The 12,679-nt window shown below is 44.1% G+C and overlaps 1 protein-coding gene across 7 annotated transcripts in view; it reads left to right on the top strand.

The window, feature by feature from the left end:
* The window catches only part of OGDHL (oxoglutarate dehydrogenase L), a 99,596-nt gene that overhangs the window by 849 nt on the left and 86,068 nt on the right, over nucleotides 1-12,679 (top strand). For 2 of the 7 annotated variants that reach the window (XM_019497215.1, XM_059729800.1), the window contains exons 1-2: nucleotides 6,772-6,870; nucleotides 8,384-8,610. In XM_019497215.1, the coding sequence (XP_019352760.1) occupies nucleotides 8,404-8,610 (207 nt within the window). In that variant the 5' untranslated portion in view covers nucleotides 6,772-6,870; nucleotides 8,384-8,403. Of the gene's footprint in view, nucleotides 1-5,891; nucleotides 6,473-6,771; nucleotides 6,871-8,383; nucleotides 8,611-12,679 lie in introns of those variants that run through there. The other 5 variants (XM_059729799.1, XM_006270165.3, XM_006270168.3 and 2 more) reach the window with 5 other exon arrangements.

The following is a 12,679-nucleotide window of genomic DNA, read 5'->3' as shown; positions in this document are numbered from 1 at the left end:
AGTTTCCTGCCTAGAGGGTCTTTCCCCTTCACTCAGAGCCAGACCAACACTATGTATGGGAAACAACCCACACTTCTTGTTAGAAAGAAGGAAAGAAAATTTTACCCCATGGTCATATTAGTATGAGCTGCAGGGTTTTTGCCTTGCTCTGTAGTCGGGGGCATGGCCCTCTTTCTAGGATCGCTTGAGCATATATTGACAGTATTTTATAGAAGTAGGCCATTGGCTGCTGTGGTTCCCCTGTGTTACCAGTGGCAGGTTATGGTGTTAGGTCTGTGTTGTGTCAGGGTTGAGGGTAGTTTTATGTAGAGTTTAGATCATGGATTGTGTGGGATGGTTTGGATAGGGATCACCCTGCCTTGGGCAGGGGTTGGACTAGGTAGCCTCTGGACTAGGTGACCTTCCAGCCCTACATCTCAATGACTCTATGACTATGACAAGATGGTCAGTTTCCCATGATGATTTCTTGGACATGGATTGAAAATCTGCTCATTTGCTTGTTGAGTGCCTCAGGCTGTGCCATAGTTGAGGCCTATGTGCTATGGCAGTGGTTCTGAACCATTTTAGATTTGAGGCACCCATCCAAAACTGTTCAGAATTTAGTATGGCCATTTAAAGAACTAATTTTAAATATATCGTGCACATTATAATATAAATGTTGTAATTGATATTAATTAGTATGTTAGTAATTGATTAGGTTGGTGATTCTCAACTCGGGTGCCTGGAGATCCTTTCAAGAGTTCCACAGGGTGCCACACAATGTTAGCACTGTTTGGTTTACAAGTATGATTCACACAATAAACCCAGGAATTTTGTATGGAAAATGCCAGCTTAGTTTTTTCACTCTTTTTGACTACAGAAAAATAGAGCAGTTTTTTAGTTGCAAAGAACTCAAAAACACCACAACTATGGATTTTTGAGGGGTGTTTTGAGTCTGTCCACAGGTGCCTTGGGTCTAAAAAGGTTGAGAACCACCGGATTAGATTATATAATTAATATTATATCCAACCCACCGCAATATGGTATACCTCCTGCAGAGCACGAATGGAAAGAAACTTTAGCAGGGGTGTGTGCTCCTGCTGCAGCCTTTCCAGGTCCTACACTGCATGGCGTCTTGTGGAAATGAAAACATGTGGCCCATACACCCACACATCTCTTGTTTTCAGGAGGTGTTGTAGCCAAACTTGAAAAGTGGCTGCTGGAGAAAGCTGCACCTGCTTGCATTATGCTATGCCTACAAACGTGCCATTTCTGCTGCAGCTCTTCCCAGTTTGGTTCTGATATGCCTCCTGAAAATGGAAAAAAGGTGACTGCGCCTGAAAGCTTGCCAAGAACTTTTTTCCAACTGCTTACTTGGTCTAATAAAAGATAGGACATCTACTCAGAAAACCTTGCCTCCTGAAAATGGAGGCATATGGGATGCTTATACCTGGTGGCAGCAGCAACTTGAATATAAATGCTGCTCCCCCAGGTAGAGCTACCCCGCTTAAGCCAGGCAGGCACACCTTTCTGCTGCAGCTTCTTCCCAGTTTGGCTCCACATGCCTTGGGAAAAGAGATGCATGGGGAATTTCACCCTGTGGTGTCAGTGCTGCAGCACCTCTGACTGGTTCTCGCAGTTTCCCAATTGGTTAACAATGACCTGCGCACCTCTTGCTTTTGGCCATGTAAATCCCTTAGAGCTTTCAGTTTTCCTCCATCATTTTAATGCTGCTGTAATATACTGTTTAGTGAATGCAAAATTACCCTTCCTTCCAGGTCATTCTTCCTCATTTTTCTATCCTATGGATTTTAATTCTTTACTTTCGTTTCGGTGCTCCTATCTCGGTGCACCCTTTACCATTTGAGAGCTGATTTGGGAGATGGTATGAATTGAAACAATCCTATCTGCTTCTTGATTCTGTCTGTTGCCCTTTGTGCTGGTTTTGAATGACAGGTTCAGGGCTGAGTAGGTTGGAGTGCTTTGTAATCAAGCCGGTGGTCTCTAATTTGTCTAGTTTTGATGCTGATGGCTGACATCTCTGAAGGGCAGCAGGTACAAAGGAAGAATCAGGAAGAAGTTAGATTACTGAGCAAAATTAGTCCTTTGTATAAATCTGAACAGAGTTATGCCAGCAATGGCTTTGTCTATTTGTTTCATGCCTGCATAAACTGAGGCATTACTTTTTTATGAGGCAGGGATAACATATCTGGTACCAATTTGCCACAGTAATAATCTTTGTACATTTATAGGAGTGAAATAATCTGGTTTTCACCTTTCTAGATTGTGTGTTTAGTAATTGGATTACCTCTTAATCTGGGGCACTGACCCCATATTGAAATTTTAAATGGAACTAGAAGAAAATGGCTTGGTATCACTTACAGGCTCCTTGTTTCTGTTTTCTGGTGAAATTGGAAATCTTGTCTTTTTAAGGAAAAATGTGAGTTTCTGGATTTCCCTCTGACCCAGGATGTTCCTTACCACATTTGTGATTAATTTAAATACCATTGCTCTTTTTTTCTTTTTAGTGTAAGAGACTCATGTAGCAGGGAAGCGAACTGTAAAAGAGAGAATGTGTTGATTTGGGGAGGGCTGTCCGGGTAGCCCTTTCTCTTTCTCCTCTCTTCCTGTTCTTTATTGTAGCAGTGGTACAGCACAGGCATAAATGTTGCTAAATTGTCAGTTACACTTTAGGAATGAACTGTCTTTGTATTTTGGATGCATTTGTCTCCAGTGAGGTTAAAAAGGCTGCCTTTGGAGCATGTGTTTAAGAAGCTATTTATTGCTATTGAGCAAAAATGTGTTGTGCAGTTATTTATTCCACTTCCCTCTTAGCTTGCTGGCCCTAAGTAGCATTGTGACATCTTTTGTCTTTTTCTGATAGCACCCTGGTATCATGTTATGCTGTAGCATTTCCATTGTTGTTAACACTATTACATTTAAAATAAATACTTTATCCAGAAAAATATACCAGGGCTAGAAAAACTATTGAGTCTGCTCAGCATTGCCTGGTATTATTCTGGATTTCTGTTTGACGTAATAGGCTGTTTCCAAAGTACTGTACTTGGTGGTGATTACTTGTATTGTAGTAATGACTAGATAGTTTATGAATACAGAACAGAAAGATGGTCTCTGCCCAAAGATCTTGCAATTTGCACAATAGGCAGAAGAAAGCAGATGAACACAGGAGATTGAAGAAGTGGCACACCAGTGGCCTTTATGCTGGCAAGGAGGGTTCAGTGTTTTATGGATGTAGGAACACTGTGCTGCAGGGTAGAAGAGGCTAAGACTTTACCTTGTGTCAGCTACTCTTCAGTAAATACTTTTGTGCCTAACTATCTTGTGATAACTTAGCTGTCAAGGAAGACAGTGCAAGTTTACTGTGGTCTAGCTTTCTCTCACCATGATGCATGCTCTGCTCCCTTTTCCCCCACTGTAGATAGTTTGTATGTCTATGCCCTTAGCTTTGTTATGGGGGGATGCCTTCCAAGCTTTAGGGGCAGAATGAGTGAAAGCACATAGGTGCTGGTTTGAAAACTTAAGTGGACAATGGAGTCCTGCACTGCGAGGCAGATCGAGGCAGGAATTTGCATCTTAACAGTGAATGAGAGATGTTAGGCCAGGGTGACCAGAGTTACTCACCCTGGGAGCCACATTCAATCCTCCATGGAAATTCAAGAGCTGGAGAGTGGGGGGAGGAGGAGGAATGTGTGGAGGAGGGTGCTAAGCAACCTGGAGTGGAGGTGACCCCCTGCTTCACTCCCTCCCCCACTCCCAGTGCCACAGTGTCAAGCCAGTATGTTTTCCCTGTGGGGAGCGTGCCCTGGGGTATGTGGCACAGCTGCAACTCCTGCCTCAGCAGCCTGGTACCTGAGTTGGGAAAATTGGGAGAGCCACAAGTACCATGCTGGCAAGCCACATGTGGCTTGTGAGCTGCAGTTTGGCCACTTCTGTGATAGACACTGCTTGTTATGATAATGAAGGAGGGTCCCCGTGGGGGGTTGATACAGTCAAAGCAAAGAAGGAAAGTCCTTCTTCACTTTGACTGTATCAACCCTCCACAAGGAGATCTTTACATTAGTGCTCTGAAATAAGATGAGTTTGACAGCTGCTTTTGTGGAAGCCAGGATCTGATGCAATAGTCTGTAAGACTCTGGACAAGTCGCTTAGCTGTATGGCTAGATAGGAAGCACCATGTCTCAAAATGGAATGCTGAAAGAATTGGAAAGACTTAGATGTGATTTTTCAAATATGTTGGGAATATGCTCCATTGCATTCTATCTGTGCTTAGCAGCTGTAACGCATGTATTGTGTGTTGTGGAGCTAGTATCTTGTAACTAGTTCACCTGTTGTTTTAACATATGCTCTGCTACCTAAGTAGTAACTGAAAAGTGGCAAAACCCTCTTGGGCTAGGATGCTGTTTCTGAGATGACTGTAATTTTACAGAGTCAACATTTTTAATGTCTTTATAGCCATATTTTCTATTTGTTGACCTGATTTGAGGGTTTTCATAGTGAATCAGCATTCATTTCTTGAATTCTGATCCAGGACATTAGATTTTGATTTTTTTTTTTCCCATTTGGGTTTAGCCTGTCAGGGCTAGTTTCAGTGTGCCATCTGTACTCTTATGAGAGGCTCACTGTAGTGATGCTATGTTCCTAGATGCATTTAAATAATAAAAGAAGGTTTACTAGGAAAGCTGTTTTCAATCCTGACCTTTGAAGTGAGTTCGCATTGAATTGTTCCAAAGTGTTATTCAAACAGTAATTTTTCTTTGTCATTACCTTGTGAAAGAACTACAACTTAACTAGGGGTGTACCGATAAAGATTTTCTTGGTTGATTATTAACCAGCCATATTTGCTGTTACTGACTCAAAAGCCGATTTACAGAAAAGCAGCCTGGCAGCTTGGAGAGCAGCATCCTGCTGGTAAGGCTGTGGGGAGGGGTGCAGGTTGAGGCTCCCACAGTGAGGGAGTGGGGCTGGGGCTGTGGTAGATGTTTCCCTGCCAAGGTGGTGAATGGGATCCCAGGGCAGGGCATGGGGCAGAGCTACAGGCTACTCATCCAGGGGGTGTGGGGTGGTGGAGGGGGTGGCTCCCTGCTGCTACGCACATCCCTGGGGGAGGCATGGGGGGCAGGTGCATCCCCAGACTTGTGTATGGGGTGAGGGTGGGCTGCCCACTGTGGGCTCAGGGCCAGGGGTGGCACCAGCCTCTTCCCGGTTGGGGGACTGGGCCAGGGCTGGACTCAGAGTGGTAGTGGGGTGGGCTCAGATGCATGGGATGGGTGATAGTGGTGGTGCTGGGAGGGGTGGCTATAGCCTCCCAACCCCCTCCCCCTCAGTGCTGCACCTGCTCGGGGCACTCTGCTCTGCTGCCTTTCCCTCAGGAACCCCCCCGCTACAGGGCAGCCAGGGGGTGCACGGCCAGTGCAGGGGCTCCCAAGGGAAAGGCAGCAGAATGGCCCCAAGCAGAGGTGGCACTAGGCGGAGGTTTGGAGGGCTGTAACCATCCAAAAATTTCCCATAGGCCCTCCCCCATAGCCACCCCTCCCAGCACTGCTGCTGTGGCCCTCCCACCTTGCTCCAGTCTGCTCCAAGCCCAGCCCAGCTCAGCCCCCCACCGGGAAGAATTGGGCGCAGCTTCTGGCCCCAAGACCGCAGTGGGCAGCCTGTCTCTGCCTTTCACACAAATCTGGGAGGGCACAGGTCCCCCATACCATCCCTGGGGGTGCACACAGCAATGAGGAGCTGCCCCCTTCCCCATGCTGCCTGGAATAGCTGCCTGTGGCTCCATCCTGCTCCTGGCCCCGGGGTCCCACTTATCGTCCTGGCTGGGCAGCCCCTGCCCCACTCTTTTCCTCACCGTGGGGGTTTTGATCTGCCCCCTGCTGTCCCTTATGCCTCTTTCTCCCTACAGGCTTATCAGGAGGATGCTGCTCTCCAAGCTGCCGGGCTGCATTCCTGGCTGCGTGTATGCATGTGGCTGTGCGCAGGAAAGCAGTATTTATCGGTCACATTACTGGTAGTGGCTACACTGGCCAAAGAAAGCTGATAGCCGATAATATGTATTTTCCTTTTATTGGTACTGATCTGATGTGCGACCGATATATTGGTGCACCTCTATACTTAACCATTTTATAAGTGAGGAGAGCAGAACTAAGATTAAAAATCAAAATTGCCTTCCAGACTTGGGTCATAGTTTCATAGTTGGTAGGGTTGGAAGGGACCTGAGCAGATCAAGTCTGACCCCCTGCCATGGCAGGAAAGAGTACTGGGGTCAAACGACCCTGGCAAGGTGTTCATCCAGCCTCCTTTTAAAGACCCCCAGGGTAGGAGCCAGTACCACTTTTCTTGGGAGTTGGTTCCAGATCCTAGCCGCCCTGACAATGAAGTAGCTCCTCCTGATTATCTAGCCTGAATCTACCGTCTGCCAGCTTGTGACCGTTATTGAACAGATATGCTGTTTGAAGTGCTGCAAGTGCCTTTGGATGTAAATATTGTTAAAAAATTATCCGTTTAGCCTGCTTTAATTATATTGGTTAAATGGTTAACTGATAATACAGCAGCTGGAACACAGTTGCTGCTGGGAGCTGCTTCCCGGGCCCTGTGGTGGGGTTGCAGGGTGGGGGGAAGGAGGCAGTCACAAGCCTAGCTAGACAGCAAACCCCGCATGAAGCCCCTCCTTGAAAGGGAGAAGCACCTGTGAATGAGCAGCTAATTGCTTAATTGATGAGTCAGGCCACTTTTGTTTTACTCTTTAACTTCATAGGCTGTGGGTACTAGTCCCCCTTGCCCTTCTGTCTTCCAGTTTCTGCTGGGATACTGTATGGCTTCCCTTTCTTCCCTTCCCTGCCAGACTGTGCCCTGCCTCACATGAAACAATAACTGGTAAGCTAACTGGTTACCACTGGGCTTATTGGTTAAATGATTAACTTTTCATTCCTACTTTCATGTGCTTCAGACAGAAAGGGTGCAGGCATCCATGGGTAAAGAAGCACTTTCAGAAATGATCCTGGGGAAGAAAGGGGGAGAAGGAACATTTTTGAAGTGCTTACAGAGCAGGGAGGGAGAGTTGGGTGGATTGCAAGTGAGTTGGCTATCCTCTGGAGCCTCCAGAGATCTAGCTGGAGAACAGTGTTGCTTCTGAAATGCACAGGGAACTTTGCTGAAGTGTTCCAAATTTGAAGTGGGAGTCGGAGTTCTTCAACTGCATGTCCCTTCCATGGCCTCAATTATGCAAAACTTTCATGACTGTCAACAGAGGAGGTCCATATAATGTGGCTTAGTAAAATAGGGCTGCACTGGGATAAAACTTTCTCTTATTTTGCTATGTCTAATGGTACATATTCTGCATCTTGGATCTATGTGAATGCTCCCTTCAGTGATGTGTATGTACACAAATACATTGTTATTATGCCAGTTTTAACCAACTGTCCATTTGTAAGGGTAACTGATAGATGTAATTTAAATGACCCACTTTCCATACTCATGGAAGATGAGTCAGGATTAACTTTAAGTTTTCTAACTTTTATTGGTTAATACATTCTTTATAATTTTTCAGATTATTTATTTTCACTTTGTTTTTGCTTTTCCTGTGAGTTTTGATTTTTATTAACATAATGGTTGCTTTTTTGGCTAGGTTTCAAACTGTAGCTTGCATTTAGAAATGCTTCAATGTCCTGTGATAACATTAGAAGTTACTAGTGCTCAAGACTTCTGAATCTAGCACTTCCCTTTTTGTCACATTTAAAGTTTCAGGGTACTTACCCAGTTAAAAAGTGAGCCTGGAAGCTAAGTGGCCTTTGGGAGCACAACAGGATAGCTCCATCACTATAGAGCTTGAACTAAATCACCCCTGCTGTAATCTGGTTTTAAGCCTAGTGCCCAGTCAAAGCCCACCTTAATGTTGCATGTTTTTACTTCTACCCTATATGGCAAAATAAATTGACATACCAGTCTTCCCTTTTTTTCTCAGAAGGATTCTGTGGCTGAAGCCCTCCAGGAGATCTACTAGAAAGGTTGACTCATTTAAAAAAAAAAACCTGAGTAACAGCAGCAACAGCTCTCAGTAGTACCAGGAGGAGTGAGAGGGTTAATGTGATCTCTGTTGCCCGGGTTTCAAAGAAACATATCTAGAAGTAGGGGGCTACTCCTGCTTTAGAAACCTTAATGATGTCTTTGGTTCCCAACTCTGAAGTGTTTGTGGGTTTGATAGATGGTAATGGGTGATCATCACTGCTATCAACATCTGTATCTGCAGACTCTATAACTGATCAGTGGACTTTTCTGTTCTGTTTTTTTTCTGTTTAAAAAACAGTTCTAGTTTTATATCAGTTTTCATTGCAAGACATCTGTAATGCATTAGCCATTCTCTTGACTTGAATTTGTTTTGTTTTATTAGGCTTGGATCCTCTATTAACCATGAGTCCTTTGAGGTTGCTTGTAGTTACCTTAAAACATCCTGGCATTCGATTTTTGAAAAATCAAGATGTGGCCAGAAAGGTATTTCTACAGAACCGACTTTGTGTTTCATCCAGAGCCACAGAACCATTCCTGAGTGGAAGTAATTCAAATTATGTGGAAGAAATGTATTATGCATGGCTTGAAAACCCTAAAAGTGTTCATAAGGTAAGCTAAATATTAATACAAAATGATACTAGTAAGATTAAGTATAGATTGATTCCACTCTTGTTGGTGATCTTAAACCAAACTTTTTATTAGGGAATTTAATAAAATGAATAAATATGAATCTAATTTTCCAATCATAATTGTTGCAATCATGATATACTTTGAAACTGGAAATATGGTAACCCTATAGGAACACAGTATGGCAGGGTATAGAGCAGCACCGAGCAGGTAAGTCTGTGGATGGGAAGGAGTGGGGGGAGGGGAAGGGATGGCGCGAGGGGCAAGGGTGTATGGGGCTCTGGGGCAGGGCAGGTCATGGGACAGAGCCACGGGAGGCTTGTCCAGGGGTGCAGGTTGAGTCTCTGTGCCCTGCTGCCTTTGCTCCAGGAGCTGTGCACTGGCCATGCTGCATCTGCTGCCTGCCCAGTGGCAGGAGGCACAACATGGTATTGCATGGCTCCTGGAGCATAGGCAGCAGGGTACAGAGCCCCAGCCTGCAGCGGGCAGCCTGTCTCTGACCCACACACAAATTTTGGGGGTACGTGCCCTGCCATGCCTTCCTCAGGAGTGCACGCAGCAGTGGGGAGGCGCCCCCGCCCCCCCAATCACCCCTGGATGAGCTGCCTGCGGCTCTGTCTCATGACCTGCCCTGCTACCTCCCTCACTGTAGGGACCCGCAATTTGCCCCCGCCCCTTCCCTCTGTCTCCACCTGCCCCTTCACCTCCACAGACTTACCTGCTGGGCACTGCTGTACACGCCTCCTGGTTGTGTTCCTGACCTCATGCATGCTGCGGCTGCTCTTGTGTCTGTCTGTGCATGTACCTCCCCGCCTCCACCCCAGCCTTCCCGCTGCAGCAGCCCGGAGCCCATGCCTGGGCTGTTCTTCGGTCCTCTGTTGCCACCGCTACCCTGCTGTAGCAGTCCAGAGGCAGTGGTGATGGTGGCTGAGTGGAGCCCAGGTGTGGGCTTCAGAATCATGTGTGCGATTAATGGGTTAAAAAAAATTAATGCAAGAACCAATTAACACGTTAATCGTGCATGTTAATGGTGATTAATTGATAGCCCTAGTTATTTCACTTCCCTTTGGACATTCTGCTGTTCTGCTCAGATGTATCTTGTCAGCTTGCATCTTTTGTTTCAACTTTTAAAACAAACTCCACTTTCTCCTCTCTTTTTGAAAACTTTATTTTTAAATGCCCACAAACCATGGCTCTCAACAGTATTTTCCTTTCTCATAAGATTGAAAGATTTGGTTGCTCACTCTTTTAACATACTGCTTTGCAAGGTGACTTTGTTTCAGGTTTAGACTCCAGCATCGTTAGTGTTTTGACCTTAGAAATGCTTCCCTGAATATGTAGATATTAAGGAAACTTCTGCAAAGCCAAGGAGAGATTAAACCTGGTTAGATGGTAGGTTGCAGAAGGAATTTCTCCTGTATTCCCCTGCTTCCCCACCTCGTCTCCACTTGATCCTTTCCTTTTGAAGCATCTCTGCTTCTGCATTTGTCTTTCTTCTTCTGAAAGTAGCATCCAAAACAGCTGTGGGAATAAAATGTGACATGAACTCTGAAAAAGGCATCATTATTTCTGCTCATAGAATGATGTCAGGGCCATAGATCATAGGGAAGGGGCTTGACAAGGCTCAGTTATTACTATCGCAAGATTAATTACAAAACGGCATGGTTGAATATTGAGTACATAATAGTAACCATGTTTTCCTGTATGCAGCCATTCTACTGCGAGTATTTAATTGCTTCCTTATATTGTGTACTTGGAAATCGGTGTTATAAAAACAACCTTGCTCTGTATGAACAGTGATGCTATAAAATTAGCTCAAGATGTGTGTTTCTGCCATACTTGAGAGGACAAACTGCTTTAAGTTTCCTCCAGTGATGCTATAGTGTAAATAACCTATTTCAGACTAGTTTTGTAGTACTGCATAATATGTGATAACGAAATGTCATCATATTATTTGACATTTTGACTTATTTTGAAATTAAAAGCTCAGGCATAAGTATCTAATGAATTTGCTGCTGTGGGAAGATGAAAGTTTGCTCTCAACAGAGGATCAGTCACTGGGGATCAACATCCGTTTTTTTCTTTAATAATTTTTGTTTATAGCTTATGTCCCTATGCCATTAACAGTCTCCTATTCCTTGGTATAACTCAGCCCAATGTAACCAGATCTCTGTTGAATAAAGAAAGAACTGAGAGACTATTCATTCTACTGAGTGAGTTGTGAAACTGAGTGGGTCTTTTATCCATTCAGTTACATAGCAAGCATTATTAGCAGAGACAGACACTGATACAAGAACTCCAAAAGACGGTACTCCGGTATCAATCTTGAAAGATGCCATATAAGTTCCTGAAGGTTGATGGATGTGTGTCTAGGAAAAACTAATTTTCTTTAGCCAAATGATGTATTTTCCTTCCCCTCTGATTAAATGTCAAACCTGTTCAACAAATCAATACGTTCAAGAACATTGATAGCAGAAGTGAAATGTATGGGATTCCTTCCCTCCATCCACATATGCCTTCAAATGTAGCCTTTCAGAAGTTGGTTAGAGCGCCATGGTTGTACATCTTCAAAACAGTTATTTAGACTATTCAGATTTTATTAACCAGACTATCAACTTCTGCCAAAGGCAGTGAGACCTGTGAGACAGCCTATCCTGCATTATAGCGTCTAAAAGTACAGTCTCTTGGCATTTGACAGGAAGTTATATTATATTGCTTGCTCACTACTCTGTCTGTAAAAAAAACCCAAACAAACAAAAAAATAACCCCCCCCACAAAAAACAACAAACCCCCCCCCCCCCCAATTGAGAAAGTGATGGGGAACTGGACGTAATTAATATTTTGCCTGGATTACTTGAAAATATAACTTTTAATTCATAACCGATCTCATCTGGAAACTACACATCTGAATTAATAGGATATTTGGAATTTTTAATGTAATAATGATCTTTCATTTTGAATTACCAAAATAATTCCTATGCTCTGAAGGCCTTAAGTACCACTGTGGAGACATGCAAATAAAACATTTAAAATCTGACATAGGGAGGAAGACATTCAGAGCTCCGGCATCTGAGTAACTTTAAGCAGTTAACAAAGTCTGAACCTAACACTAGATTTGAATAGTTGTGCCCCCTTGTTTGATACCCATTGAAAACACTGGAAGCCTAGCTCTCTTGTTGTCGGTTTTGTGCAGTACAAGTGACTGACTGAGGAGCTTCTTTAGCTGAGCTTCAGAATATCTGTTTCAAGAAGAGTAAGGATTTGAAACATCTTGATACATACTTTTTATGCGGGGAAAAAAAATTCTATGGGAAATGGGGAACCAAGTTCTCAGTAGAGTGGTAGGAAGAGAGCAGGCTGTCAACAGAACCAGGTTGCTGTGATCTGTGCCAGTTCAGAATGACACATGTGGATGGGGCAGAACTTTCAGTTATGCAAGTTCCTTGGAAGAATGCACCGAAGTTCCTAAATGAGAGAAAACAATCCTATAGCACTTTGCTAAGCTTTTAAAATAGATACAAATAAGAATAAAGAACAAAATATGTTCTAAAGCTTTGGGGCTCTTAAACAACTGAGTCTCTAACCATTGTTCCAGCTTCAGCTCTATCCACTGAAGTGATTTGATAACACTTGGTGCTTCTTTAGCACCTTTTGTCATAAACCCTTAAAGTGCTTCCATAAATATAGAATATCACGAAACCCCTGTGAGCACGGCAGCATTGCCATTTTACAAGGGGGAGGGCTGATGTTCACCAAGTCGTGCACATCTGTATTGAGATAAGAAAGGAGCCTTCTTAATGCTCAATGAACAAAGGAAGGGAATGTATTTCTTAGGGTGGTATATAGTGCCTATACCCTTGGTGCCCAAGCCTTTTGTTGCTGGCAGGGAGAAGCTGTAACTTGAAACTGGAGCACTTTGAAACCCTGGCTTAGGCAGTTAGGAATACACAGATTCAGGATACTGTGGCCAGTTTTTCTTGTCAGACTTTTGGGATGGACTGTCTGCCTCTGGTCCCCACTGAGTAGATCTAAAGCTTGTCAGTAAACCAAA

This window comes from Alligator mississippiensis, chromosome 6 (assembly GCF_030867095.1).
Source record: "Alligator mississippiensis isolate rAllMis1 chromosome 6, rAllMis1, whole genome shotgun sequence".
Taxonomy (NCBI): domain Eukaryota; kingdom Metazoa; phylum Chordata; order Crocodylia; family Alligatoridae; genus Alligator; species Alligator mississippiensis.
The sequence above is the reverse complement of the archived record's forward strand: the minus strand, read 5'-3'. Positions and strand labels throughout refer to the sequence as shown.